General features: G+C 67.7%; 1 protein-coding gene across 9 annotated transcripts; it reads left to right on the top strand.

Moving 5' to 3' along the window:
* INF2 (inverted formin 2) lies at positions 1-27,412 on the top strand. Of its 9 annotated transcripts, none has more exons than XM_067713835.1 (23): positions 1-156; positions 11,598-11,997; positions 13,424-13,539; positions 13,605-13,764; positions 14,249-14,282; positions 15,226-15,367; positions 16,038-16,179; positions 16,388-17,026; positions 17,566-17,711; positions 17,787-17,848; positions 18,523-18,625; positions 18,763-18,848; positions 19,334-19,434; positions 19,959-20,029; positions 20,119-20,226; positions 20,540-20,610; positions 21,610-21,730; positions 22,043-22,207; positions 22,290-22,392; positions 22,546-22,686; positions 23,305-23,934; positions 24,363-24,419; positions 27,140-27,412. In XM_067713835.1, the coding sequence occupies exons 2-22, from the start codon at positions 11,607-11,609 to the stop codon at positions 24,416-24,418; spliced, it is 3,588 nt and encodes a 1,195-aa protein (XP_067569936.1). In that variant the 5' UTR covers positions 1-156; positions 11,598-11,606; the 3' UTR covers position 24,419; positions 27,140-27,412. The 9 variants fall into 9 exon arrangements, with proteins under 9 accessions (XP_067569936.1, XP_067570193.1, XP_067570271.1 ...); XM_067713679.1 differs by lacking the exon at positions 1-156 and adding an exon at positions 9,536-9,769 and having other exon boundaries at positions 22,290-22,374; XM_067713606.1 differs by lacking the exon at positions 1-156 and adding an exon at positions 9,536-9,769.

Here is a 27,412-nt window from a genome sequence, read left to right as displayed (position 1 = left end):
GGGCTGGGCGGTGCCTCTTCTTCCTCCCGCGCGCCCAGCGGAGCCGGAGCCCTAGCTGTGCGGAGCCCCGCAGTGGGCCGGCAGTCCGCGGCTCCTGACTCGACGCGGACCGAGCACTGGCCTAATATACCCGCTCTCCGCCGCCGTCCCCTCCCGGTAAGTCGGCTACCTCTGGGCCGGCCAGGAGCCGCGGGGAAACTGAGTCCGGGCCATGGGGGCGCTTGGGGTCGGGGAGTGGGGTTGGGGGAGCGGCGTGTGCGCCCGGGGTGGCGCCCAGCAGCCCCGCGCCCAGGGCGGCGGGATCCCGGCTCCCAGGCGGGGACCCTGCGGCGCCCCGGCCCCGACGGTTCGCGCCCCACCCCGGACTGCCGGCCCCGGTGCGGAGACGCCGCCCGAGCGCGCGCTGCCCTCGAGTGGTGGGGCCGAGGGTCGGCCGGGCCTCTGCCCTGTCCGGTGCCGGCAGAATTTACCCGCCTCGCGGCTGCTACATCCTGACCATGAATCAGCCACAGTTGGGGAAATAAACTTCAACTTCAAGTGGCACCACAAGGCATGCGGCGGCCTGCGGCCCCGCCTGGGCTGCTGGGTCTGTAGCCGCCTGGATGCAGGTGGGCGCACACGGGGCCCTGGCACCCCCATAGGAAGGCCTCGGGGGAGCGAGCCCCCGTCACTACTCCGGGTTCCTCCAGAATGGGGCTGGTAGTCTGGCCCCGTGCTGCTCCGGTCCCACTCCTGGGCCCCTTTCCTGGGGAGGAACCCCGGAGGGACCGTAGTCTCAGGAGGGAATCCGCGCTTCCACCAACACTGGCTGCTCCTGGGGAGGCACGTAGGGAGACTTGCCTGTCTGGCCTCCTGAGCCTCTGTGACCCAGGCCCCAGGCTGCATGGTGGCCGGCCTCAGTTGTGACCGCAGCTTTAGTGCCCCACCCCAGCTGGACACACACACCAGGAGTCAGAGCACCTAAGGTGGCCATGACCCCGCCCCAGCTGGGAATCAGGAACGAGGCCAGAGGTCAGGCACACCCACGAAGGAGCTGGAGTTGCGAAGTCCCCTCCCCACCAGCCCCGCCCCCTTCTCCCTCTGGCAGTGGGAACCGACCAGGACTCTGGCCTTCTCTGGGCCTCAGTCTCCCCACCTGCACCCTGAAGGGTGGGGACAGTTGCTCAGGCGTGAACCTCCTCTGTCGCCCAGCGGTGAAGGAGTTGGGGACCCAGAACAAAGCCCCAGACCCCGACATGGTGCTTCCCAGGGTGGCGGGCTCTGGGTAGGGCACGCTGCAGCCCTCTTGTAGCAGCCGTGGGTGGGCGTCTGGTTCCAGGTCTGGAGCCTGAGACTTCACACTGTCCCCACTCCTCTCCAGGCCGGCATCAACCTTCTGCTCAAAGGGCCAGGTTGGTGCGGTAGACCCGTCCCGACCGCTGCCCAGGCCCACCCTCCCGTCTCTTCCACAAGAGTTCCTGGCCCCCAGCTCGGGGCTGATAGGTCATCGGGGCGGGTGGGCAGGCGGAGGGGGCACTGCCGGGGGGGCGTGAACCCAGGTGACCAGGTGGGGCTGCCCCTCCCGTGACCCATCCAGGCCGCAAGTCCTTTGAGGCTCCGCTCATCGGCGGCAAAGAGTTAACCGTCAGGTGGGGGCCCCCGCTTTGTGGAGGTGCTGACAGGCTGTCGGAGCTAATTGCACACACCTCACATTTGGGACCTGGAAGCTGTACCCTGAATAGATTCCATTTGCCTTTCGTCAAAGTGCAGTTGTTTTCCAGGTTGGAAAAGTTAGTGGTTTGTGGAACCGCAGGAGGGATGGATGGTAACTGGTTGATGATGGGCCGCCGCCCTGGGTGCAGGTGTGACCAGCTGGCCTGGCCTGGACCCTGGCGGGGGGCTTTCCCTGAAGTGAGCTCGAGCCCCTGGCTTGTGAGGGCACCCAGAGGAGGAACCCCGAGGCGAGGTCCCCCCACGGTCTGAGGGTCTGTGGGCTGAATGAAGGAAGGAGAGGAGGGCCGAGTGAACCAGCCTGCCGCGTTCCCACCGTGATCTCTGACCCTCACGCCGTCCTGGGTAAGGGTGGGTCTTGGGATTCTTGTCTGTTTCACGGGGAAGAGGAGACTGAGACACGGGGTGGTTCGGGGACAGAACCAGTGCTGTGCTCCTGGCAAGAGATGTCCGTGAAGCCCCCGCTGTGTGTGTCAGGCTCATGCTCCCCTCGCCGCTGTGGTGGCCGGAGCATGGCATCCACCACGCTGGGCGTGCGGGACGTGCTGCCCCGGGGGCCGGGGGAGAACTGGCCGGCCCCCGGGGAGCACTTGGAGGCCAGGGCTGTCCCCCTGCCCCTTATCACCGCCGCAGTTCCCACAGGAAGAGCAAGCACATGGGTGCAGCAGCCTCTGGGTTCCAGGCCTGATGCCCTAGGAGTTAGGAGAGTTTTGTCCTGGCCAAGCAGCGCCCCCTGCCCCTGGCCCCCAATGCGGGGAGGGGGTGCCGGCCCACCCTCAGGGCACCCACCTGTGTGAGTGCAGAGCAGAGCAGCCAACGCGGATGGACAGCTGCCCTGGAGCCCGGGAGCCGCTGGCCCATCAGGGCGGTGGACCCTCCTGGCAGTGGCCGGGGGCGGGAGGGGCGGAAGCAGTCGCAGGTGGGTGACTGACGAAAAGGCCCCTCTCCCTGGGCTGTCCGAAGCAGAAGGGCAAGGGCCAAGGCCGCTTTTTTCTTCCGCCTGCCCGGGCTGCCCGCCCCATCGTTCTTCTTCTGCCTGCCCGGCCTGCCCACCCCATCGTTCTTCTTCTGCCTGCCCGGCCGGCCCCGTCACAGCCCTCTGCCCCAATGCAGCTTTCCCAGCGGCACCTCCCGGGTGCCCTGGGCAGCGGCCGCTGCTCACAGGCTGCCAGAGCGTCCTCAGCCCCCCCATCCTGTGAGCTGGACCCAGTGGGAAGGGAGGGGGAGGGCAGGCTGGAGGACCACCGGCTCCCAGGAGGTTGTGCCCGGGCCCACCCGCTCGGGAAGGTGGAGGCCTCCCTGGTAAGGGGTGCAAGGCCAGCGCTGCTGGAGGCCGGCTGGCCGGGGCCATGGAGCGAAGCCCCGCATGGGTGGGAGGCGCACGCCTGGGGAGGTGGAGGCTGTTTCTGCTTCCTGTTTTGCAGGTGGCGCCGCCGAGGCCTAGCATCGAAGGGGAGCGCTGCGGCTAGAGGGTGCAGTGGGCCGGCTAGAGGGTGCAGTGGGCCGGCTAGAGGGTGCAGTGGGCCGGGGGCGAGGGGCGGGGCCGCGTCACAGCCCTGGGCGTGGCTTCCCTGCGTTTCCTCTGAGACCCCGCTCGGCTGTGAGCAGAGGCCGGCCCCAGCCCCCGCTGTGCCACACAGTGCTGGTTCCCCCACTCCACGCGCGTCACGCCGTCCCCGCAGACCCAGCGGGTGGGGCAGGGGCTTCTCCATCCCTGAGCTTGACCTTGGTCCTCGCCAGGTGCTGGTGGATGTGGGCGTGAGTGCCAGCATGGGCCCTGCCCAGCTGGGTGAGAGGGCCTCAGTCTCCCCGTCCGGCCTGGTCCCGGTCCTCTGGGGCCCTGGGATGTGGCCTCGGTGTGCAGCCTGCCTCTCCCACCATCCATGTCCCCGAGCCCGTGTCCCCATTTTTGCTCCAAGTATGTACAGCTCGGCACTGCCGCCTGCGCGCCGCAGCCAGGAAACCGACATCTGCTCTTCACCCAGCCCCGGGGTGGGGAGGGGGTGCTGCCCGTCCCCCTTCCCGGCCTGGCTCCGCCGCCCCACGTGCACAGGCGTGAGTGGCCTGAGAACGCCAGCCCCGTGTGCCCAGATCGGATGCTGCCCGCTTTGGGGACATCCATGGCCCCTGCCTGGTGTTTCCAGGCTATCGACGCAGGGGCCGGGCCAGGCCGTGCAGCTGGAGGCAGAGCCGTCGGTGCCGCCTGTGGCAGGGGGCAGAGCGATGGGAGGGACGGCCGGGATGAAGGCCCAGGGGTAGGACCTGGGAGGTCGCCTCCGAGAGGAGTAGGGGAGCCGCCTGGGAGGGGCCTTACTGGCCAGGCAGGCCCGGCGCCTGTGCAAACCGTACTGGCCCAGCCGACCCACGGTCCCTGGACAACATTCTGGCCATTTTGCAGACGAGAAAACCAAGTCCAGGATGGGCCTGGCCCCTCGGTGCCCGGCAGGGAACAGCACACAGCGTCTTGTGCCCGATGCCCAGGGTCCCACTTGCCCGGTAGGGCCAGGCTCCTGGCACGGGCTCTCGGGGGTGGGTGGCCCAGGGTCCCACTTGCCCGGTAGGGCCGGGCTCCTGGCACAGGCTCTCGGGGGTGGGTGGCCCAGGGTCCCACTTGCCCGGTAGGGCCGGGCTCCTGGCACGGGCTCTCGGGGGTGGGTGGCCCAGGGTCCCACTTGCCCGGTAGGGCCGGGCTCCTGGCACTGGCTCTCGGGGGTGGGTGGCCCAGGGTCCCACTTGCCCGGTAGGGCTGGGCTCCTGGCACGGGCTCTCGGGGGTGGGTGGCCCAGGGATGCTGAGCGGGACTGGAGAAGGGGCACGCGCCGTTCCAGCTCAGTGTCGGCCACGGCAGCCTGGCCGAGGTGACGTCACGCACAGTGGACTGGTAGGCAGCGGGGCACAGCACTTCCTGGCAGTTACGGGCCCGCTTTGCAGGTGGCATCCGTGGATCTGTCGGCAGACTGGGGTGGGGAGGTGGCACCAACATGCTCGTCCCTGTGTGAGGACAGAATCCAGGGCCCAGCAGGTCCTGTGTGTTGCCCAAGGGACACGGCCAGTCAGCAGCAGAGCCTGGTCTCAGCTAGAACTTGAGCTGTCCCCTGCCCCCAGGCCCTGGCTGCAGCCCGTGGCAGTGCCAGGCTGTGCAGGCTGGGCCCCTCCCTGCCAGTCTGCTGCTTTGTTCTCCCTACTCTGGGCAGGCAGCCTGGAATGGGGACGTAGGACAGGCGGGGGTGGGTGGGTGGGGGCCCCCTGGGGCAGGCAGTGGGTGGCCTTCATGTCCTACCCCAAGACCCTGAGGCCTAGACAAGCACAGGGCGATCAGGGCCTGAAGCTGGCCTACCCCTTCCCTTCCCTGGACACCAAGGGTCCTCCTCCCTGCTGGGAGAGGCCTTTCCTGAGGGCAGCAGGGGGCCGGGGGGAGGGACACGGGGCTTCCTGGAGGAGGCTGCTCTGAGCTCTGTCTGGTCTTGGGGGAGAGAACCCATGCAGAGGAGACGCTGGTGGCGAGCCTGAGGTCTGCGTGCGGCCCAGCGGAGCCCTGCAGGTGGAAGCTGTGGCCAGACGCCGCCTTGCCACCCGCGGGGCCACCAGGTTCCTCGCCCTCGCTCACTCCCTGACCGCAGGTCTGCACCCATCACTTCCCTCAAGTGTTCGTTGTCAGAGCTGACTCACCGCCAGAAGGCGGCAGTGGCCTCTGTCACCGTTGGCCCCTGAGCCGGTCCCCTCCCTCCCGGCCTGGGATCCCCCAGAACCTGGACCAGAGCCCTGAGACTGGCAGAGGTGGCCAGGCCCTCTGGGCGCTCCCTATTGGCTCTGCCTGTGTGCAGCTGGGGAGGCCGAGGCCCAGAGACCAGGTGACAGCAGGAGGCGAGGACAGACCCGGTTCCTGTGAGCCTTCAGGGCAGTTGGAAGCAAAAGCCTGGCTTCCTGGTGTGGGTACCTCCACCCTTCCTGTCCTCTCCCTGCATCCGAGCTGGCTCATCCCCAGGGAATAGGGCTCCCAGATCACCCCCAGCCCCTTACCAGAAGCCCAGACACCCACAAGGCCCAGCTCAGGGCTGCACTGCAGGGACCCTCCTCCCAGTGAGCCCAGGTAGGGCGGCACCACCTGCCCCAGCTCCGGCTGCTTTTCCTGTTCACCCGAGTCAGTTCCCTGCTCCAGGACCCTCCCTGTGTGGCTCCCACCAGCTTCTGCTCCTAACAAGGAGGGTGTGAGCCTGCCACGTCGGTCATGACTCCAACCTGGTCCAGATCCCTGGGCACGGTGGGCCACCCGGGCCCCCGGCCCTTCTGCACTAACTAACCGTACAGAAGACCCAGCTCCCAGGTCCATCCCTTCACCCCTGGTGACCCGAGCTGGGGGTGGGCCTGCTCGAAGCCCAGCTCCCTCTGTGAGATGCTGCTGGTCTCCTTCTGTCATTTTGCTTGCTCTGTCCCTTTCTAATCATGAAAATGACCATATTCACCGTGGATGCATCATCTCCTAGCGTTTGGCACGTGTCTCGTGCGACACGTCACATTTCACGTGGCTGGAATCCCACACAGTGCGCCTGGCACCCTGGTTGTCACCTCTGGGTTTTAATTTGGTGCTGCCGCGAATGTCTTGGCGCCCACCCACCTCCCAGCGGGCCCCTCTGTCCCGCTGCTGGATGCAGTGAGGGCTCCGGAGGCAGGGGCCTCACACCCCATCCTGGAGACGGCAGGTGGGGCGGGCAGGAGGGCTCCTTGGACGGGAGACGGGCCAGGGACCCGTGAGGACCCTGCGCACTCCACGCCCAGGTACGGGCAGGCGATGGGTGGACGTGCAGTTCCTTCCCGGGGGCCCACTGTGCACAGGACCCCCTACCGGGGATGAGCCCACGGGAGGTGACCCACACAGTTGAGTTGAGGCACCCTGAGGGCTCGGGGCCTGGTGAAGATGACACAGGAGCCGAGATTCTGGAAAGGAGGGGTAATGGGGTCACAGCAGGGCAGCCTCAGCTCCCCCTCCTACCCAGCAGGGCCCGGGCTGCCCCTGAGCTCCAGGAGCTGCCAGGAATGTAATCCAAGAGTTGCCAGGCAGTGGAAAAATTTGGGTTCTTGTAGGAGCTAAAAATACAGTGTGGCAGCCCCTGCCTTCCAGTTCCGGAACCCCCCTCCTGCCGTTTTACGCCCACCCCGGGGGAAGACGAGCTAACTCTTTGCACCCGCCCCCGCCCTCGCTGGCTCTGGGCCCAGAAGCACCCCAGCCCGTTCGCTGATGCTGGCAGGGCTACCCCAAAGCTGTCTCCCCAGCCTCAGGCAGCCAGTCCCCCTCACCGGCACCTTCCTTAGCCCTGGCCCCCGCTCCGGCCCCAGAGCCCCTCCTCCGCTAGCCCTTGCAGGGACTGAGGAACAGAAGGCCTCACCCACCTCCACAAGGTGCCAAGTGCTTACCCCGAGTCTGGGCTTCCCCACCCTACCATGCTGCTCAAAGTCCAGTGGATCCGTGCAGGGCCTCCCAGCAGCCGTGCCCAGGACACAGCTCAGCGCCCAGTGCCTGCCTGGACCAGCTCGCCCTCTCTGGCTCAGTTTCTCCATCTGCAGGGGCTGGTCTGGGAGGCCAGCTTTGACCCTGCCCCCGCCGTAGGCACGCACTCAGGTTGATGACCGCCAGGCAGGGGCGGTGGCTTCCCGAGAGTGCCCCGCTACCCAGGCATGAGGGTGCCCAGGTGGAGGTACCAGGCTGGCCGGGTGCAGGAGGAGGGCCAGACGGGCGTCTGACGAAGTGGCATCTGTGTGGGCTGGGCGAGTGCCCATGAGCAGGACACCCGGATCGGTGGGCTGACCCTGGGAAAGCTCAGAGGGAGACCCTACCTTCTGGAGTCCCCGTCCGAAGGGGAAGGCATGACCCGGTCCAAGTGGAAACTCCACGTTAATGGAAGGAAAAAGGTGAACGTTAAGGATCAGCCGGCAGCATCCCACTGACGTCAGCCTCAGGGTCTCTCTGCAAAGGGTCACTGCCCCTGTAGCTTCGGTGCAGGGGTGGGGCGGACTGCTTGGAGGACAGAGGGGGGTGCTTCAGTCGCCAAGGGACGGGGGCTGGCCTGAGCCACTTGAACTTGAACCCCTGGGAGCCCCAGGTGGTCGTGCTCTTCTTAAGCCTGCCGCGCTGGCTGCATAAAACGGTCTGCCCTTCCAAATTCCCGTGCTGGCCCTGCTCTGGGCAGGCTGGCCACACCCCTCATCTGGGGGGGACCCCCCCCGCAGAACTGGGAACACATTCCTGAGCTTGGGGCCCCGCCCTGACTAGACTACACTGGCTTGGTCCCCGTGGCCCCGCCAGGTCTCGGCGCCTGGACTGGCTGCGCGGTGGGCCAGGGCTGAGCGGGGCCCGGGGGCAGAGAGGCAGGCATCCACGGACAGGACGACAAGAGCCGGGAGAGCCTGCGCGCTCGCTCTGCCCACCGGGTGCAGCCCTCTGAGACACTTCACAGATGGAGAACAGAGGGGCAGAGTAACTTCCCTGGGCGCACAGCCGGTGAGCCCAGGAAGGAGGCAGCAGCCTTCCACCACGCTCCCTCCCACGCAGCATCCCGGGTGTTGTCAGGAAGGGCCGTCCCCACAGCCTGTGCTCCTGAGGGCAGTAAAGGTTGATTTCCTCCGGTGCTCGCTTTGGAAGCGCTCAGCCACCGCCCGGACGGGAACAGGCAAAGGCTGTTTATTCCAGGCTGCTGCGGCCAGGGAGTGGTCTGCTGGCTGGTTACTACAGACCTAGAATGTTCCATACACACATAGCTATCTACATGCGTGTTATATAATATATGTTAATACGTTAAAATATCTTCCGTGTACAGAAAGCTTCTTTACAGGAAAAAGGGGGCCTCGGTCGTGATGGGGGCTGCGGGACTGGGAAGCTGGACGGCCCATAAGACACGGGGCGTCCACATGATGGCTGGGGGCACGTCCGGTTTTCTCCGGTTGGTCCTCAGTCAGAAGCGAGAACAAAGACCATGGACGCCGTGGGTTACGGATCAAGTCCCGGCCGTGGGGGGTGTCACAGGGCGGCTGTAGGGCTTCCTGGGCTGTCGCTAGAGATGGAGGTCTGACTTCCTGCAGGTCTGGCGCGGAGGGAGCTGCTTCCTGGGCTGGTTCCTGTGATGGTGGCTGGGTGTCGCGGGCTGGTGGCTGCAGCTGTGGCTCAGAGTTCCGTGTTTATATATGGTCTGGTCGTGGTCCATTTATGTATTCAGTCTTTATCCTGAAAAGCAGTTGGAACATTTCTAGGAGGATGTCCTTGGCCCAGGGCCTGACAGCCCTGGACGATGTTGGGCACCCTGGTGGGCATCACAGAGGGAGAGAAGCCGCCCCACCTAAGCCTCTGGGTCACTAGCTGAGCTTGCTCTCCCAGCTGGATGCCCTGTGCTCACTGGGCCGTGGCCAGCCGAGCCCTGCGCACCGTCGCTGCCCCACGCGGCGCCTGGGGCAGAGCTCGGTGCCAGGGCACGTGGCGTAGGATCCTTCGTGGGCAGGTGGCGGGCAGGGCTGGTCCCCTGCCTTGCTTCCGCTCCCGCAGACCCAGGGCTCCCGTGGGGGGCGTCTTTCAGGACAGCAAGCCTGTGGGCCCGGGGATTGGGTGTGCACTGGGAGGACGGGGCAGCACCGGGAAGGGTGGCTCTGGTGACATGGGCTGCCTCTGCTTCCAGGGACCCCTGGGGCTCTTGGCTGGCGAGGACACTGGGAGGCCAGAGCGCTGGCCTGGGAGAGTTCGCGCTCTGTCCACTCAGCCTGTGCCAGGCAGCCAGGGACTCGGGCCAGTGGAGGCGGGGCGGGAAGGGAGGGTGGGTTCTGGGTCCTCCTTAAGCGGCAGCACCCGCGGCGGGTGGCAGTGTGTGCGGAGGTCTGTCTGCCGCGCTCTCCGTGTCCTGGTGGGAGCGGCCCCCTCCCCTCCACCGAGAGGCTGCCTGGGAGGGATCGGGGCCACAGCTGGTACCGGGCAGCTCCGTGGTCAGCAGTGATGAGAAGCCAGGAGAGTGTGAGGGGCAGCCGGTGGCAAGGCCCAGAATCGATGGGCCGAGGCAGCCGGAAGGTCCTGAGAATCTGGGTGAGTGCCTGGGGGTCTGAGGCGGCCGGGCCTGGGAGGGTGCAGTCACGGGGCGGGCCCCGGCTTTTCCAGCCGGCCTGGCCCAGCACAGGACCCAGGCCGTGGGGGCCCCTGGGGGAGGGCTGAGGGGCACCCCACAGGCCCCTCGCCTCCCACCCCTCAGGATGCTGCCAGCAGCCCGGCGCTGGTGCAGATGAGGGAACAGGCTCGGCCAGGGGCTGCTGGGAGCGTCAGAGCTAGGGGCACTTGGGGGTCAGCCCCCTCTCCCCCCGGCCAGGCTGCTTCCTGGAAGGACCCCGTGGGTCCCGCAGGGCAGGTGGGCAGGGGGAGGATGAAGGGTGGGGGGAGGGTGCTGGACTCCTGGTGCGGACCCCCTGCAGACAGAGGAGGGGCGAGGAGGCCCAAGACCCTCACCCAGGCGGAGGGGGAGCAGGACCTCCGAGAGAGACAGCAGCGAGCGCTGGGGCCGCGAGCCCCGCCGGGGACAGGCCCCTGGGCTCCTGGCCCCATTCAGCCTGTCTCCTGTGACCTCAGGTGGCCCCGCGGGTCTCCCCTCTAAGCTACCAGGGCCAGCAGCCCTTTGGGTGACGCTGCACTGGACATCCAGCATCTCGAGGGCCTCAGGCCGCCCTCCGGGGTCCAACCTCAGCTCTGCCATTTCCATCTCTGGGGCCGTGGGCACGTGATCTGGTTCCCCTGGGTGCCGCCTCCGTGTCCGCTCCTGTGAAGTGGGGGCGTACTGTGCCCGCCTGCCGGGTGGTGGAGGCCAAGGGTCGGGGTGGGCAGTGCTGGCACCAGGCCCTGGGCATGAGGCACAGTGGTGTTGCCGTGCCCTGCCCCTGAGGCCTCCCTCCACGCTGCCCTTCTCACACGCTAAATATAAGACCCAAGCCATACATGGTCGCAGAAGAGCCTGGACTGCCCCTGATCTCTGGGGGCCAGCCCCAGGGTCTGTGGTTGGGGACAGCGTCACAGCCCAGGGCCCCAGGGAGGGGCCTCGGTGGCTGTGGTGACCTGTCCCGCTGTTCCGTTTGGGGAAGGGCACGTCTGGGGGTCGTTCTGGGCTGGGCCACCCCTCGGCCGCCGGGGGATGTTCTCTGGGCTGCGATCATACCTCCTGCAGTTGCATCCGGGTCAGTCTCCGAGAGCCACAGGCCTGGGGGACGCCGGTCTTCCACTGCACGCAGACTGACAGAGTGAGGCCCACAGAAACTGGGGCCTGGCAGGGCTGCTCCCCACAGGGCCCTGGCCTTGCCCCGAATTGGGTGGGCGGTGGACATGACCCTCGAGTCAGCCCCCCTCCCCAGGCACATTCCCGATGCTGTGGGCAGGCTAGAAATGACCAGGGTCTGGAATTGTCCCCGCCCACCCTATTGTCCGCATCTGATTCTGTCCACTGGGCAGGGGAAGCACCCTGGGGGCCAGATAAGGGAGCCCCGGAGACCCCATTTTTGCTGCCTGATCACCGCTGGGTCAGTGGTATTCCTGCCAGTGTAGCCTTCTGGGGTCCTGGTGCCTTCAGTGAGGACAGCGGTGCTGCCTCCTTGGTTGCCGTGATGATCGAGACCGGGATGGGTGTAAGCAGAGCCTGGCACAGGGGAAGCCCGTGGGCAGTGGCAGCCCTGGTGGGATGAGGGTTTGCCAGTAGTGTGTCCCCCGGGCAGGCCTGGGCATCAGCAAGGAACGCAATGAGTCCCAGTTGGCAGGTAGAGGCCTGGAGCAGGGGACGTTGCCTCCACTGACCAGCCAGGGGCCAAGCTGGGCTGTGGCTCTCCTCCGGGCCTGGGGCCGCGCTCCGGGCTGACACCCCTCTCCTCTGGCCCCGCAGTTCAGCAAGATGTCGGTGAAGGAGGGCGCGCAGCGCAAGTGGGCAGCGCTGAAGGAGAAGCTGGGGCCTCAGGACTCGGACCCCACGGAGGCCAACCTGGAGAGCGCTGAGCCCGAGCTGTGCATCCGGCTGCTGCAGGTGCCCTCCGTGGTCAACTACTCGGGGCTGCGCAAGCGGCTGGAGAGCAGCGACGGGGGCTGGATGGTGCAGTTCCTGGAGCAGAGCGGCCTGGACCTCCTGCTCGAGGCCCTGGCGCGCCTGTCGGGCCGCGGTGTGGCCCGCATCGCCGACGCCCTGCTGCAGCTCACCTGCATCAGCTGCGTGCGCGCCGTCATGAACTCCCAGGAGGGCATCCAGTACATCCTCAGCAACCAGGCCTACGTGCGCCAGCTCTCCCAAGGTGAGGCTTCGGGCTGGGGAAGCCAGTGGGAGGGCTGGGGCACAGGAAGAAAGAGCTTGGCCCGGCAGCCAGGGAGGACTTCCTGGAGGAGGAACCAGTTTCCCATCTTCCCAAGTCTGAAGCCTCCAGGTCACCTTGGAGCCGTGATCCTCTACCAGCTGTACCTAGTTGCCCCCTCTGTTCTGTGCCTTTGCCCTGCTTTTCCACCTAGCCCTGTGCTAGTTTGGGCCCTGCCCCCTCCCCGGTCTCTGGCCTCCGGGCCCCTGTCCACACTGTGGCAGCTGGAGTCACCTGGGTCAGAAACACACGTCCACCTGAGGGGCCCGCTTCCACTCTGCCGGGCTCCGAGCTCCTCGGCCTCAGCCCTTCAGGTCTGCGGCCCCTGCCAACGGCGTTGTCCTCCACCGCCACCCCCCTCCCCGCCCCCATCCCTGCTCTGGCCACCTGGGGCTTCTCCTTCCCCAGCCGCCGGTCTCCCCGTCTCCACCCCCTGCTCAGGCTGCTGTGCCCTCGTGTGCCTGCCAAGTCCTGCCCGCCCTTCAAGTTCTGGCTCACTGTCACCTCTTTCAGGAAGTCTCCCCGGACTGCAGCCAACTCAGTCCTTGGGAGAGACCGCAAGTGGCCCTTGGTGGACAGTGGTCACTGCGTGCTCTTTGTCTACCAGGCTGTGCTGCTCCCACGATGCTCGGGGCTCCGGGCCGGGCAGGGCCTGTGTGGGCGAGCGAACCAGAGACCACCCGGCCCAGGCCCGGCTGTTGCTGTCTATAGAGTCCTTTGTGCCTCAGTCTCAGCAGGGCCAGCCGAGAGACACCCCCAAAACTTTCCCAGCTCCGGGAATGCAGTGGGAGGCAGGGGTACATGGGGACAAGCAGGCATCGCAGGCTGTGTCTGCTGTAAACACAGTTGGTCTAAGTTCGGAGAAAACACGGGCTCAGCCCTGGGAGGGCTGCCAATGTTGGCCTTGGGCCCAGAGCCCACAGGGGCCCCCTTAGACCTGAGGGCCAGCGGGAGTCGACCCCGGGTGACTGGGGCCGTGCCTGCCTCCACACCCCTCCCCGTGGTCCCGGGGACGGTCAGTGCGTCTGCAGAGGCCAGCGCCTGCTGTGGGCGGTGGGCTGATACAGGGCACCCCGGCCTCCGCCAGCCAGGCACTTGGCAGCTAAAGTGTGGGAGCCCAGGATGGGCAGTGGGCACAGGTGGGGGCAGGGCGGGAGGAGGAGAAGCCCGGGCTGGGGTCGGTGGGCACAGGTGGGGGCAGGGCGGGAGGAGGGAAGCCCGGGCTGGGGTCGGTGGGCACGGGTGGGGGCAGGGCGGGAGGAGGGAAGCCCGGGCTGGGGTCGGTGGGCACGGGTGGGGGCAGGGCGGGAGGAGGGAAGCCCGGGCTGGGGTTCGTGGGCCCCTCTGAGAGGCCCCCTGCCTTTGGCAGCTCTGGACACGTCCAACGTGATGGTCAAGAAGCAGGTGCTGGAGCTGCTGGCGGCCCTGTGCGTCTACTCGCCCGAGGGCCACGCCCTGACCCTGGACGCCCTGGACCATTACAAGGTGAGCGGTGGGTGGCTGGCGCCTGGGTGGGGCCTGGGGGCACGCTGACCCCGTCCACCCTGCAGACGGTGTGCAGTCAGCAGTACCGCTTCAGCGTCATCATGAACGAGCTCTCGGACAGCGACAACGTGCCCTACGTGGCCACCCTGCTCAGCGTGGTCAACGCCATCATCCTGGGCCCCGAGGACGTCCGTGCCCGCGCCCAGCTGCGCAGCGAGTTCATCGGTAGCCCTGCCCGGACCCCCGCCACTGGGGCCCTGGCCGCCCAGCCCGCGCTGCCCCTTCTGGGGAGACGCCCTGTGCCCTCCACTCCAGGGCCCCAGAGGCAGGCTCTGCGTGGGCCCGGGAATCCTCCTGCCCCCACCTGCTCCCTTCGGTGGACCGAGGGCCCCGGGACCCCTGGACATTAGCCCTGGAGGGCTCTCTGTGCAAGGCTGCCGGGCAGTGGAGGGAGGCGGGTCCTCTGACGTCCAGTTCCAGCCCTGCTGGCTGTGCCAGGGACCGTTTACTGGGGACCACTGTGTGTCCAGTGTGGTCTCCCCCGAGAGCCCCATATCCCCAGTGTCCCGAGGGAATGGGCGGGGTGCTTTGGCTGGTAGGAGTGAGCCCAGGGAAAGGGTGGAGATGCAGGTGTCAAAGATGCGGGTGACCCAAGGGTGGGCTGCCCGAGCAGCAGCCTCTGAGACTTACCGCACCCGTCCGTTCCCAGGGCTGCAGCTGCTGGACGTTCTGATGCGGCTGCGGTGAGTCCCCACTCTGCTCCCCAGAACCAGGCCCCCCTTCCCCCTGGGTCCCAAGCAGCGCGTCCAGATGGGCAGGGAGGGGGCTTCCTGGAGTGGCCCCAGCAGGCCCACCGCTCCTGGGGCCAGGTCCCAGGGAGAACCCAGCTGGCCATTCCTAGCGCTGCTGGACAGGCCATTAAGCAGAACTTCCCACCCACGGGCTTGGGAGCTGCCCCGAGAGACTAAGTTACCAGGTACGGTACAGGACGCCCAGTTAAATTGGATCGTAGGTAGACAACAGATCGCTCTGTTAGTATAAGTACGTCCCACATGTCGCACGGATATACTTGTGCTAAATATCGTTCAGTATTTACTTAAAATTCAAATTTAAATGGACATCTAGAAACCCGTGTAGCTGAGAAGCCCATCCCAGGCCTTGCCAGGACCACGCTCCAGGGTGGGGCCTCCACCCCCAGGGAGGTGGGCAGGGGGCCACCCCAGCAGTAGGAGCCCCAGCTGGTGCGACTGGGGCTACGCCGGCCTCCGCCAGAGGTCTGCCGGGCGCTGAGGGGGCGGCTCGTTGCCCAGGCTGAGGACGGGCCTGTGCTGGGCTCGGTGAACGCACAGCACCCCGCTCAGGCCAGAGCCCCACGCCTGCTCGCAGAGGCCGGGGGGACGCCTCGGGGGCAGCCTTGGTGCCGCCCTCCAGCACCCAGAGGAGGGCCTGCCCCCCCTTCCGTGCCCCCCGCGGCACGGCCCCTCCGTCTGTCCCTGCGAGTGTGAGAACTCGCGCTTCCTGTCCCGAGGGGCGCGGAGCTGACCGGGAGGCCGGCTGCCCCTGGCTACGGCGGCCACCTGCAGGCCTCGGGCCCTGCTCAGGGCTGTGTGCGCGCCTGTCGGGGGCAGGGAGGCTGGGGGAGCAGCCGCTGAGCCCGCCCGCCCCCCTCCCACCCTCCCGCCGCAGAGACCTGGAGGACGAGGACCTGCTCATCCAGCTGGAGGCCTTCAGGGAGGCCAAGGCCGAGGACGAAGAGGAGCTGCTGCGGGTCTTCGGGGGCGTCGACGTCAGCAGCCACCAGGAGGTCTTCGCCTCCCTCTTCCACAAGGTGGGCCGGGCGGGCAGCCCCTCCCAGGACTGTCTGGGGGAGGGGCCGGTGGGCCCAGGGCTGGAAGGGGCCTCCTGTCCTGCGCTGGCCATACCCTGCCCTGCTGGGGCCGGCGGGAGCCACATCCAGAGCTGAGAGGCCTGGGGGGCTGGAGAGAGGCAGAGGCTGGAGTCCACTGCCTGGGGCCGGGTCTGGGCTGTCTCCGGCCAGAGCCAGGGCCACAGGACCCAGGAGGACAGGCTGGCTGCGCTGTCCTGGGCCCAGCCCACCGGCCACCGTGAGGGGTACCGAGGGGACTTCGGGACCAGCGAGTCGGGGCGCTGGGTTCTGGTCCAGCTCAGCCGCTCCCTTCACGGAACCCAGCAGCTCTCAGCCAGGGGCCAGCGTCCCCGGGGGCATCCAGAAACATCTGGAGACATCTGGGGTTGTTGTCACAACTGAGCACGAGTGCGACTGGCTTCGAGTGGGGGGAGACCAGGATGCTGCACATCCCGCAGGGCACAGACCGCCCCCCCACGCTGACCTTACCCCAGGTGTCACCGGCGTGCCCGTCAGGGAGCCCTGACTCAGGCACATCGCCAGGGCCCCCGTGGGGCCTAGAGGGGTGACAGGGTGGACGCTCCTGGGGAGGCGATGGCTGTGACCCGTACTCCTTGCCCACCCCGTCCAGGTGAGCTGCTCCCCGGTGTCCGCCCACCTGCTGTCTGTGCTGCAGGGCCTCCTGCATCTGGAGCCCACCCTCCGCTCCAGCCAGCTGCTCTGGGAGGCCCTGGAGAGCCTGGTGAACCGGGCCGTGCTCCTGGCCAGTGACAGTGAGTGGGTGGGATGGGGTGTGGGCAGGGGCCCCGTGCCTGTAGCCCCCGCCCGCGTCCCCCTCCCTGACCCCAGCCTGGCGGGCACACTGGGCTCTTAGCCCGTGGGGGGGGGGCCAGCCTCGGTCCCTAACCCGCCTCTGCCCGGGGGGGGGGGCCTGCACCTTTCCGGATGCCCCCCACCCTGACCTGGATGTTCCCACCCCAGCCCAGGAGTGCACCCTGGAGGAGATGGTCGAGCGGCTCCTGTCCATCAAGGGGCGGCCCCGCCCTCACTCCCTGGACAAGGCCCACAAGGGTGTCCAGGTCAACCTCAGCCAGAGTCGAAGGGGCAGCTCCCCCGAAAACACCGGTGCCCCGACAGTGGGTGTCGGGGGCCAGCAGCCAGCGGCAGCCCTCGCCGGCCTGCACGTTGCCAGCGTCCAGGGCGAGAGTGGCAGGACGGCGCCACAGCCCACAGCCCCGGAGCAGCTGGAGCCCACCCCGCCCCCAGCTGCACCCCCCCTCCCTGGCACCGCAACCTGTCCCCCGCCCCCGCCCCCCCCACCTCCTCCACCCCCGCCCCTGCCGAGCCTGGGGGCCGCGTTTCCTTCACCCCCACCTCCCCCACTGCCTGGCCCTAGTGGGACCATACCCCCCCCGCCTCCACCCCCAGGCCTGGGGTGCCCACCCCCGCCCCCGCCCCTGCCGGGCACCTCCGGGCCCCCTGCAGCGGGCGGCATGGAGGAGATCACCGTGGCGCACAGCCTGGGCTCCGCCTGGGTCCCCAGCCACCGGCGGGTGCAGCCCCCCACCCTGCGCATGAAGAAGCTGAATTGGCAGAAGCTGCCGTCCAGCGTGGCCCGAGGTGAGTCCACGCCCCCAGGGGGCTCCCCTCTGAGGGCAGGGGCTCGGCCACCATGGGGGGCAGCCGGGGCAGGGGCAGGTCAGGGGTCCCAGCGTGGCCCGAGGTGAGTCCACGCCCCCAGGCGGCTCCCCTCTGAGGGCAGGGGCTCGGCCGCCATGGGGGGCAGCCGGGGCAGGGGCAGGTCAGGGGTCACCTCTGAGGCCCCTCTCCTCGCACAGCTGCAGGCCAGTATGTGTCTCTGATGCCGCCCAGGGGCTGAGTGCTGATGGCTCAGAGGAGGTCAAGGCCGAGGCTGGCTAGAGGCCAGGCCACCTGCCAGCCTGGACGCAACCCCCCCCCCCCAGTGCAGCCACACCCGCATGTGGCGTGGCAGCCGCTGGAGGGCTTCCTTTGCCAGCCACTTATCAAGTGCCCGCTGTATGCTTGCCCTGGGCTGGGCCCCAGGCGGGGCATCCCTGCCAGCCCTCCAAGGCCCGGGCCACCTGCACCCCAGACTCCCGGGGTAGGTGTGAGCCTGACTGGCGGCCCCTTGCCCACAGAGCGCAGCTCTATGTGGGCGTCACTGAGCAGCCCGGACACTGAGATGGTGGAGCCTGACTTCTTCACCATCGAGCGGCTCTTCTCCTTCCCCGTGGCCAAGCCCAAGGAACAAGCAGTGGCCCCAGCCAGGAAGGAGCCCAAGGAGGTAGGGAGGGGCCAGGGCTTAGACAGGGCTCCGTGCCTGCCCTCCAGGTACTGATGGGTCAGGGATGTTTTTCAGATCACTTTTCTGGACTCCAAGAAGAGCCTGAACCTCAACATCTTCCTGAAGCAGTTTAGATGGTGAGCTGCGAGGATCTGAGAGCAGCTGGTGTCGCGGAGCCGGCCCCTCCCGCCAAGCCCCAGTCAGACTCCCAGGCCCCGCCTGACCCGGCCCCGCATCTTGGGCTCAGCAGTGCCCTCTGCAGGCCACCCTGGGAAGTTCACATGCCATCCCTGGGGCTAGAGACAGCGCGGGTAATAGCCACAGAGGACCCCAGCTGGGGGCTCTGAAGACCACTAGGCCAGACTCCCTGGGGAAAATGAGACCCAGAGAGTGGTGGGGACCCTTTAAGCCACAGACAGGCGGTGGCCAAGCCAGGCCGAGGACGTGGCCCAGCCTCCCAACCCTTGAGTCCTTCCCTGCAGCAGGTGTTCCGCCTGGGAGCTCACTGGGTACCGCTGAGCCAGCCCACCTGTGTCCTGAGCAGCCCCCTGGATGGAGGAGGAAGAGGGCGCTCTGGCAGATGGGGAGTGTTCCATTCAGCCGCCAGCGTCATTACTGTGTGACCCCGGGCAGGTGGCTTGCCTTCTCTGTGCCCCGCAGCCCTGGCCCCTGCGACCTCCTAGGTGTGGGAGGCAACCTGGGCATGACCAGCAGAGGTGTCGTGGGCCAAGGGCCGTCCCAGGCTGGCAGGGTCCCGAGGAGGCCAAGAGGGGTGCCTCGTGTGACCACCCCCGTCCTCTCACCCCTCCAGCTCCAACGAGGAGGTCACCGCTATGATCCGGGCTGGGGACACCACCAAGTTTGACGTGGAGGTTCTCAAGCAGCTCCGCAAGCTCCTTCCCGAGAAGCACGAGGTGAGTGGACCCAAGAGGTGTGTGTCGGGGGGGCCCAAGGGGCCTGCAGGTCCACCCAGAGCTGTGCCCGGTGAGCGGGCACCTCAGCGAGCCGCCGCAGGTCTCCTGGGTGAGCACGCGGGGGCCTCCTGTTGCAGGTTGAACACCTGCGCTCCTTCACAGAGGATCGAGCCAGGCTGGCCAGCGCCGACCAGTTCTATCTACTCCTGCTGGACATCCCCTGGTGAGCTCGGCGGCCCTGCACCCGAGGGCCTGCCCACGGGTGGGAGCTGGGCCCAGACCCAGAGGACAGAGCAGGGCTGTGTAGACGCGTCCCAGGGTTCCACGAAGAGCAGTCCCTAGCCGCGGGGCCCTCCAAGGGGACCCTGTGGGCCGGGGCCTCCCGGCCGGCGACGGCATTGGGAGTGGGCAGCGGGCAGGGCTGTGTGGCCTCCAGCAGGCAGGCCCAGGCCCCCCCGTGTGACCCCCGGGAAGGCCCCTGTTCTAGGAGCGAGGGGTGCCCCGCGGGGGAGCGCCTGCCCTTATCTTCGGCAGCCTGGGGCTTGTCCAGATCGCCCTTCCCGGGCCCGCGCCAGGCCCGGGAAGCTGCATGCTGAACAGGGCCAGGCCGTGGGACCACCCCCCACCAGCGCTGCCGAGAGGACCCTGCGGGCCCAGGGCGGGTGGGTGGAGGCCCCCAGGCCCTGAGCTCCCGCCCTGCCGCCCCAGCTACCAGCTCCGGGTCGAGTGCATGCTGCTGTGCGAGGGCACGGCCGTCGTGCTGGACATGGTGCGGCCCAAGGCCCAGCTACTGCTCGCCGCCTGCGAGGGTGAGTGGGGCACCCGGCTGGGGGCGGGCAGGCCCTGGGGGTGCCAACCTTCCCCTCCCTGTAGACCACCGCCCCGTCTTGAAGCCTGAGCCGTGCACGCACTCACGCATGCCCACGCCGACACACGTACACGCACACACACGCACACCGCTTTCCTTGAGCGAGGAGTCCCCAGCCAGCGGGCAGGGACACGGACGGGCCTGACCACCGAGGCATGGCTCGGTTCCGCTGGGGTTGCACGCCGGGTGGGGATGTCCCCTGTCGTCTTGGCCACAGACTGAGAGCCAGGGTGGCTGCAGGTGGCAGAGGTTCCCCTCTGTCCTCGCCCCCAGAACGGGCAGTGGTCACCTGCCCCCGGGGGCGTGAGGCTCAGTGAGCGCCCATGTCGCTCCTGCTTCCGGAGCCTCCAGGCTTGCTTTCAGTCACGTTTCCGCTGCCCTGCCCGCTCCCTCGTGCCCTGGAGCCTAGCGGGGAGGTGGGGTGCGTGGGGTGCGGGGAGGCAGTGAAGGGACGCCATCCTGCAGGCCTGCTCGCCAGCCACCGGCTGCCCGTCTTCTGCCTGCTGATCCTGAAAATCGGGAACTTCCTCAACTACGTGAGTGGGCAGCACGCAGCCCGCCCTTGCTCCCTGATCCCCACCTGGCCCCGGGCCCAGGCCGAGAGGCTCACTTCCCGCCCTCGCAGGGCAGCCACACCGGGGACGCGGACGGCTTCAAGATGAGCGCGCTGCTGAAACTCACAGAGACCAAGGCCCAGCAGGGCCGCGTCACGCTGCTGCACCATGTGCTGGAGGTGTCCGCGGCCTGGGGGGCCTTCGGGATGGCGCCCACGCCCCGCTCTGCCCGCAGCCCCTCGGGGCTCCCATCTGAGCCCCCGGTCTCCCCTTCACACCACTGCACCCCCCGCAGTCCTCACCCACTCCAACTGGCCACCGTCCCTCCCCAGACCCCAAGGAAAGCAAAACCGGCAGAATCCGGCCAGGCCCGAGGGAAGGCCTTGGAGGCCCAGGGTGCCGAGGGCTTCCGAGGGCCGTGAACCACAGCTGCTGAGGGTGGGGAGTTGCAGGGTGGCCTCAGCGGGTCTCACCGGACACGTCGTGTTGCAGGAGGTGGAGGAGAGCCACCCAGACCTCCTGCAGCTGCCCCAGGACCTGGAGCCACCCTCCCGAGCGGCAGGGTAGGTACCTCCTGCCCTGCCCCCCACTGCCCGCTCCCCAGCCAGTGGGGCGGCTGGACTAGGCTGGGTCGCACGTTGCGGCACCACCCCGGCCCCCCAGGATCTGCTGCCTGATAGACACTCTCACCCTGGGCAAGACCTCGCGTCCGCCGTGGCCTGTGCCCGTGTGACCTAGAGGAAGAAACCGAGGCCTAGGATGTTGGGGAGCGACCTGACTACGGTCACGCCAGGGGCTGGTCTAACATGACCTCTTCACAAGGTTAACCTTCAAGATGAGGCCATGCCACCCCACTGTACAAGGAGGGAAACTGAGGCCTGGGGAAGCAGGGCCGGGTCCATGGGGTCACATAGCCCAGGTGCAGCTCTGGGAGGGCAGCCCAGGCCATCCACCTGCAGGGTCCACACTCCCACACAGGCCCTGCCCGGCACCGTGCCACCGTGGAAGGTCCTCTTGTCGCGGGGCTGCTGCGCCTTGTGGAGGGTCAGGCGAGGACAGGCTGATCCGTGGGGGTTACTGTCCTGACGCCACAGACGCAGCACCTTGTAGGCTGGGCGCTTCATCCCAACCCTCTTAGGCCATCTGAAGGCTCTGACGTGTTTCTGGCGGCCAGTGGCTGTGCAATCTGGGGTCCCACTGTCCCAGTGAATGTGCAGTCCGAGGGTCCCACTGTCCCTGAGGCTGTGCAGTCTGGGGTCCCTGCTGTCCCTGAGGCTGTGCAGTCCGGGGGTCCCCACTGTCCCTGAGGCTGTGCAGTCCGGGGGTCCCCACTGTCCCTGAGGCTGTGCAGTCCGGGGGTCCCCGCTGTCCCTGAGGCTGTGCAGTTGGGGGTCCCCGCTGTCCCTGAGGGTGTGCAGTCGGGGGTCCCTGCTGTCCCTGAGGGTGTGCAGTCGGGGGGTCCCCCCTGTCCCTGAGGGTGAGCAGTCCAGGGGTCCCCCGCTGTCCCAGCAAGCCTGGACACCAGCCGTCCCCTGACTTTAACGGCCCTCTGGCTCCTTCAGGATAAACCTTGAGATCATCCAGTCGGAGTGCAGCAGTAACCTGAAGAAGCTTCTGGAGATGGAACGGAAGGTGTCTTCCTCCATCCCGGAGGTTCAGGAGCAGTACTCCCAACGCCTCCAGGCAGGTGCTGGGTGGGTGGGGCCCTGGGCGGGGGGCAGGTGAGCGTGGGGAGGAGAGAGCCAGAGTGAGAGACCCCCCTCCGGGAGGGCGGCCCCCTATTCCTGGTCCCTGATCCTGCGGCCGCAGTGCTCAGACCCTCGGTCCTGCTCAGAGACCACAACGCCGGCAGGGCCTGTGCCGGTGGCCATCCTCCTGCGGCCATGGGCCCCACCGCGCCCTCCCTGGGGCTCCAGCCTGGGCATCTCCCTATGACAGCAGGTGGTGCCCTGCGTGGGCCCCCTCAGGGCCATGACCCTGCCCCTGTGCCCCCAGGCCGGCATCACAGCCTCCCAGGAGGTGGAGGAGGTGTTCCAGGCCATCAGGCAGAAGCAGCTGGAGCTGGCCACCTACCTGTGTGAGGATGCCCAGCAGCTGTCCCTGGAGGACACGCTCAGCACCATGAAGGCCTTCCGGGACCTCTTCATCCGCGCCCTGAAGGTGGGCCCCCGCCATTGCCGGGTAGGGCGGGCGGAATGGGGGTGATGGGGGGCCGGGCTCACGGGCCGCATCTGTCCCGCAGGAGAACAGGGACCGGAAGGAGCGGGCGGCCAGGGCTGAGAGGAGGAAGCAGCTGGCAGAGGAAGACGAGGCCCGCGGGCTGCGGGGTGAGGGCGGGAAGCCTGGTGAGGCTGTGCCAAAGGCAGCGGGGGGGGGCGGGCCTGGGCCATGGCCACTCCTCCTTCCTTGGAAGTCTTGCAGCACTACATCCCCTCCTCTGGGGCGATTCCGCGGGTGGGCTCCAGGGACCCTCTGAGCCGCGTCTCTGGGCTTCTCAGTCAGGCAGGGAGGCGGGAAGCAGGAGGAGGTGTGTGTCATCGACGCCTTGCTGGCTGACATCAGGAAGGGCTTCCAGCTGCGCAAGACGGCCCGTGGCCGAGGGGACACGGCCGCAGACCCCCCGAGGAACAAGGCACCTGGTGAGACCCTCCCCCGCCTCCCTGTCACCACTTGCTTCCCGCCACCCCCGCGCTATGCCATCCTTGCAGCCCGGGGCCTCCCTTCCTCCAAGAAGCCCTCCTTGATTTCACAGGAGAGCCCACTCCTCTCCCCTGCTGCCCTGAGATAAGGGCCAGCTCACCCTCACAATGCTTCCGCGTGTGTCTGCTGCAAGAGGGCTCCCCGGCTGGTGTGACGGCCACCCGTCCAGCCCCCAGGCCGGCAGAGGAGTCAGGCCAATGGGCCCTCTGACAGATGCCCTGGGGCTCAGAGGGGCTCTGTGGTGGTGGAGGAGGCAGGCATGAGGCCCTGGGGTGGGACTCTCCACTCCTGAGAAGGCTGCCTTGGGCTCCTTGGGGACTCTGGGGGCAGGGGTGGCGACGTGCCATCGTCTCGGGGCCCAGCGTCCCCCCCCCGACCGTGGACAGACCATGGACATCAAGGCCTGGGCCTGCCCTGTGGGAACCCGCACTCGGCCACCAGGAAAAGCTTCCCGGGGGGGGGCTTTGCAGGGTGGGTGGTATTCGACTTGGGCAGGCTCTAGGGATGGGGATCACTGAGGGGCCCCTGCCCTCCACTGATGGGTACTCCATCCACAGCGGCCACCAGGGATCCTGTGGGAGGCACCAGCCTCCCCACGTCGGAGCCTGGTCTCGACGCCGCAGTGGCCAAGGAGCCCCGCGGCTGGGGTCTCGCTGATGCCGCCCCCAGCAGCCCCCAGCCCGCTGGAGACTCATCAGAGAAGGGTGGTCCTGGGCCCCTGGAGAGGCGTTCTTCCTGGTACATGGATGCCAGTGATGTCCTGGCCACCGACGACCCTCTGGGCCCCCAGCCCTCATTGGTGCTGGGAGGCACTCAGGCCCTGAAGCCGCTCAACTTCTCCAGTGACAAGCCCTCCAAGGCAACGGGTTTGAGCCAAGACACGGAGGAACCCACGGCCCCTCCGGGCGCCCGCCAGGCCGAGGCTGACACCACAGGCGAGGGCGCAGAGGATGCAGCTGCCCACGGCCGCGGTGCTGGCCTCCCTGCCGCAGGCCGTGGCGGGGACGGAGACGAAGATGATGAGCACACAGCCCCGGACTCCGCCCTGGACACCTCCCTGGACAGGTCCTTCTCCGAGGAGGCTGTGACTGACTCATCAGGGTCTGGCGCCCTCCCCAGGGCCCAGGGCCGGACGTCAAAGGGCACAGGCAAGCGAAGGAAGAAGCGCCCCTCCAGGAGCCAGGAAGGTAACTTGGGGCCCCCCTCCCTCCTTGTACCCCGAGCAGGAGTACCAGGCAGGCGAGTCGGCAGGGCTCCGGGCATTGGCGCGTGATTGGAGCTCATTCGTCACACGCCAGGGCCCTGGAGCTCCCCTTGCGGCCGGCCGCTGCCACCCCTTCCCCCCCGCCCGAGTGTGGGCGATTCCCGGGGCATCTCTGTGTCCTGCCAGAGAGGAGGTGGCAGCGCCTCTGCTCCGGGAAGGGGCAGCCTTGGGGGGCACCGTCCAGCCAGCACACCTCTAACCCGCTGACGCCTGCCTTACGTGGGCCACCTCCAGCAGGGCGCGGCGAGGGGCCTGGGGTGCGACTGTGTTCCGGCTCAGCGTCCACGCTCTGAGCTCAGGGTCGCTCGTGAGGGGCGAGCTGTTGAGCGCGTTTCTTTTATTTGGAAGCAGAGGTTGCCCTTGACCCTGACGATAATAAAACAAAAAGACTCTGTGTGATCCAGTAAGGTACGTACCAGCCTGGCGCTCAGCACTAACGGTGGCAGCAGAGGCAGGGCCCGCGCCCGGCCCTCCTGGACACTAACCCAGCTCCCCCAGCCCTCCAGCCAGCGTCCCCCGGGCCGCGGAGCCCGGCTTCCCCTCCCTCTCGGAGAAGGGCGGGAGCTGTGCCTCGCCTAGTTGGGGGAGGTGCGGCCTCAGAGCCTCCGCCGGGCCGACGGGGTGGACAGGGCCAGCCAGGATGCCCTTGGGGAGCAGGGCTCCAGGGCCCGGAGGGTGGGGACGGCGTGGCCCTCGGCCCGGCCACCAGGCTGAGGTCGCCCTGCCGGAGCCTCGTGCTAACTCCCGGCCGCCAGGCTTCGCTTCCCCCAAGTCTATCCACAGGGCACCCGGCCCTCCTCTGGCCCTGGCTCCAGCCACACGTGTCCCCAGGGAGACCGTTGAGGGACAGGGAAGACCCTGGAGGCCGCTGCCAGGGACAGGCAGGCCACCGGCCCCTGTGGGGATGCACAGGCGTCCTCTCCCTGGAGGCAGCGAGTGGGTCTGTGGGCACCTCCTGAGACTCCCGCGATGGGGTGGGACAGTCAGGGTCTTTGCCGAGGCTCACAGCTGCAACCGGAGTGACGGGCCTGGGTCCCCATGGCGTCCCGGCCTGTGCTGTGGGCCGTGATCTGGTGCAGGGCCCCGGAGCCCCGCCTGGGTGGGAGCTCTGTGGGGGGGGGGGCGCCCTCTGTTCCTCACACACCTGCTGCCCGATGTGCCCGGGGCTTGGCCAGGGCATCGAGGTGAGGTCGGGCTGGTGCCGGAGCCCAGGGCAGGGGTGTGGTCCAGTGCAGCTGTGACCTAGTTCAGCCTTGCTGCGGGGCTCAGCCTTCACCCTGCGCTGCGGGGGGTTGCCCCCCGGGGGGTGCTGAGCTGGGCTGTCTGCTTTCACGAGGGCACCCGCCTGTCCCTCGGGGCCAGGATTTGTCCTTGCAGCCCCAGCTGCTGGCCCTAGGTGTGGGGGACATTGGAGTGTGCAGTCCATGCGTTCGGGGACAGCAACCATGTGTGGCCACTGTCTGGTGAAAGACCGCTGTGCCCGGTGCAGGGTCTGCGCTCCCCCAGTCCCCCCCCACCCCCGGCCAGGCCTGGGGCTCCCAGTCTGCAGGCTCGTGGGCCCTGTCATCCCAGTGTTAGGACGGGAGGAAGAACCCCTACCCTCCTTGTCTCCCCAACTTCTTATTTGGAGAAAAACTTCAACTCGACAGGAAATTTGTGAGGAGGTGCCAATGAACAGCACCTACCCTTTACCCTGAAATTACGAAAATGTGGAAAACATAGGAGAATTGCTGACGTCTGCTGCATTGCTCCCCCACCCCCACAGCTTTACGGACCGACGTGAGGGTTGCTTATAGCCATCAGGATACTTTGTGCCGGGGTTTGTCCCCGGGGCCCCCAGGTCAGGGCCATTCTCCCGCGCACCCAGACACCGAGCTGTTTTTACCTGCAGCCCCGGCCGGGGTGACCCCTGGTCCCAGTCTACCTGTCATAGTCGTTGCTTTGCTTTTCTGGAAACAAAGTCCTGCCCAGGACCACACGTCCAGCCCCTTTTGTCTTGCATAACACCGCAGACACGAAGTCACTTTGGAGGTGTCCTGTTTGTCCCCCACCTGGGTCCAGGTTGCATTTAAGGCAGGAATCCTACACCCGTGACGTGAGTCCTCCCCAGAGCATCGCGGGAGGGGCTCAGGGGCCTGTCTGTCCCGGCGTCGGTGGCATTGACGCCGACCCAGACGTGTTACGGTGGTGGTTGTGGCAGAGCCCCGCTGCACAAGGAGTGTTTTCACTCTGATTAGTAAGCAGCAGGTGGGTGATGCCCGGAGTGACGGCCCCCAGTTTGCACCAGCATTTCTGTTCTGTCGTGCCATCTTTCAATCGTGCAAGTGTCGAGCGTGGGTGGTGTGTTCCGTCCTCTGCTGCAGTGCTCGCGTGGCCACGGCAAGAGTGGGAGGAGTGGTGTCAGGGCGCCTCCGCCCGCTCCTCTGGTCCTTTCCTGGGTGCAGCCCCGCCCCCGCTCCCTCTGCCCGCCCCGGCCCGGCCCAGGCCCACCTGACTGTCCCTCCTGGGCCTGCAGCCACAGTGTGGGGGACTCTGATCCTCTACTCCTGCCCCATCTCTTTTGAGCTCTGGTCCCCGAGCCCCACGCTGCTGCCTGGCTCCGGGGTGCCGTGGGCGCAGGGCATCTGGGGGCAACAGCCAGGCGAGGGCCCCGGGACTAGAGAGCATGGAGGGCACTGGGTGGGCGCAGGGCCGGCCTGGGGCAGGAGCCACAGGTGTAGGGCCCGGTGCCCTGAGGACGGAGCTGCAGAAAGACACGGCAGGAGGCATCCACATGAGGGGCCGGTGGGGAAGTGACTGGGGCCTCCAGGGAGAGCTGGTGACAGTGGGGACCCGTGAGTACAGACGGAGTGAGACCTGGGGAGACCCCGCCCGCCTGGTGATGAAACGTGCTTTGTGAAACCCGGTCTGGACAGGTGGACGGGGGCAGCAGTCACCTGCTTCCTGTGTGAGCCTCGCTGCTCCAGAGAAAGGGCCTGCCGTCCGAGTGGACCTGGGGACACGCGGTGCAGCCCACTGGGCAGGGGGCAGCAGGGGGCAGCAGGAGCCTGGGGACCTGGTGCGGGCCCCCTGCCACCGCCCACAGCAAGGCTGCTCCTGACCGAGTTCTTTCCTCTCCCTCCCCGCAGGCCTCAGGCCCCGGCCCAGAACCAAGTGAGAGGACCCACAGCAGGACCGCTGGACGTGCTGCCGAGCGGGGCTCCTCCGGGGCCAGGCTGGGACCGGCCCCCGGGAAACCGAAACCCTGTGCCTTACCCAGCCAGTGCCGCGGTCTCCCGGAGCCCTGGCAGGGGCTTGTGGCTGGGACCCCAACGGGCACTGGGGCCCGGCCTGCCTGGCGCCTTCCTGGCCTGCCTGAATGCCCCCAGCCCCTCGCGGTTTGCTTTCTAAACGCCGATGCC

This window comes from Pseudorca crassidens, chromosome 1, assembly GCF_039906515.1.
Source record: "Pseudorca crassidens isolate mPseCra1 chromosome 1, mPseCra1.hap1, whole genome shotgun sequence".
NCBI lineage: Eukaryota > Metazoa > Chordata > Mammalia > Artiodactyla > Delphinidae > Pseudorca > Pseudorca crassidens.
The sequence above is the reverse complement of the archived record's forward strand: the minus strand, read 5'-3'. Positions and strand labels throughout refer to the sequence as shown.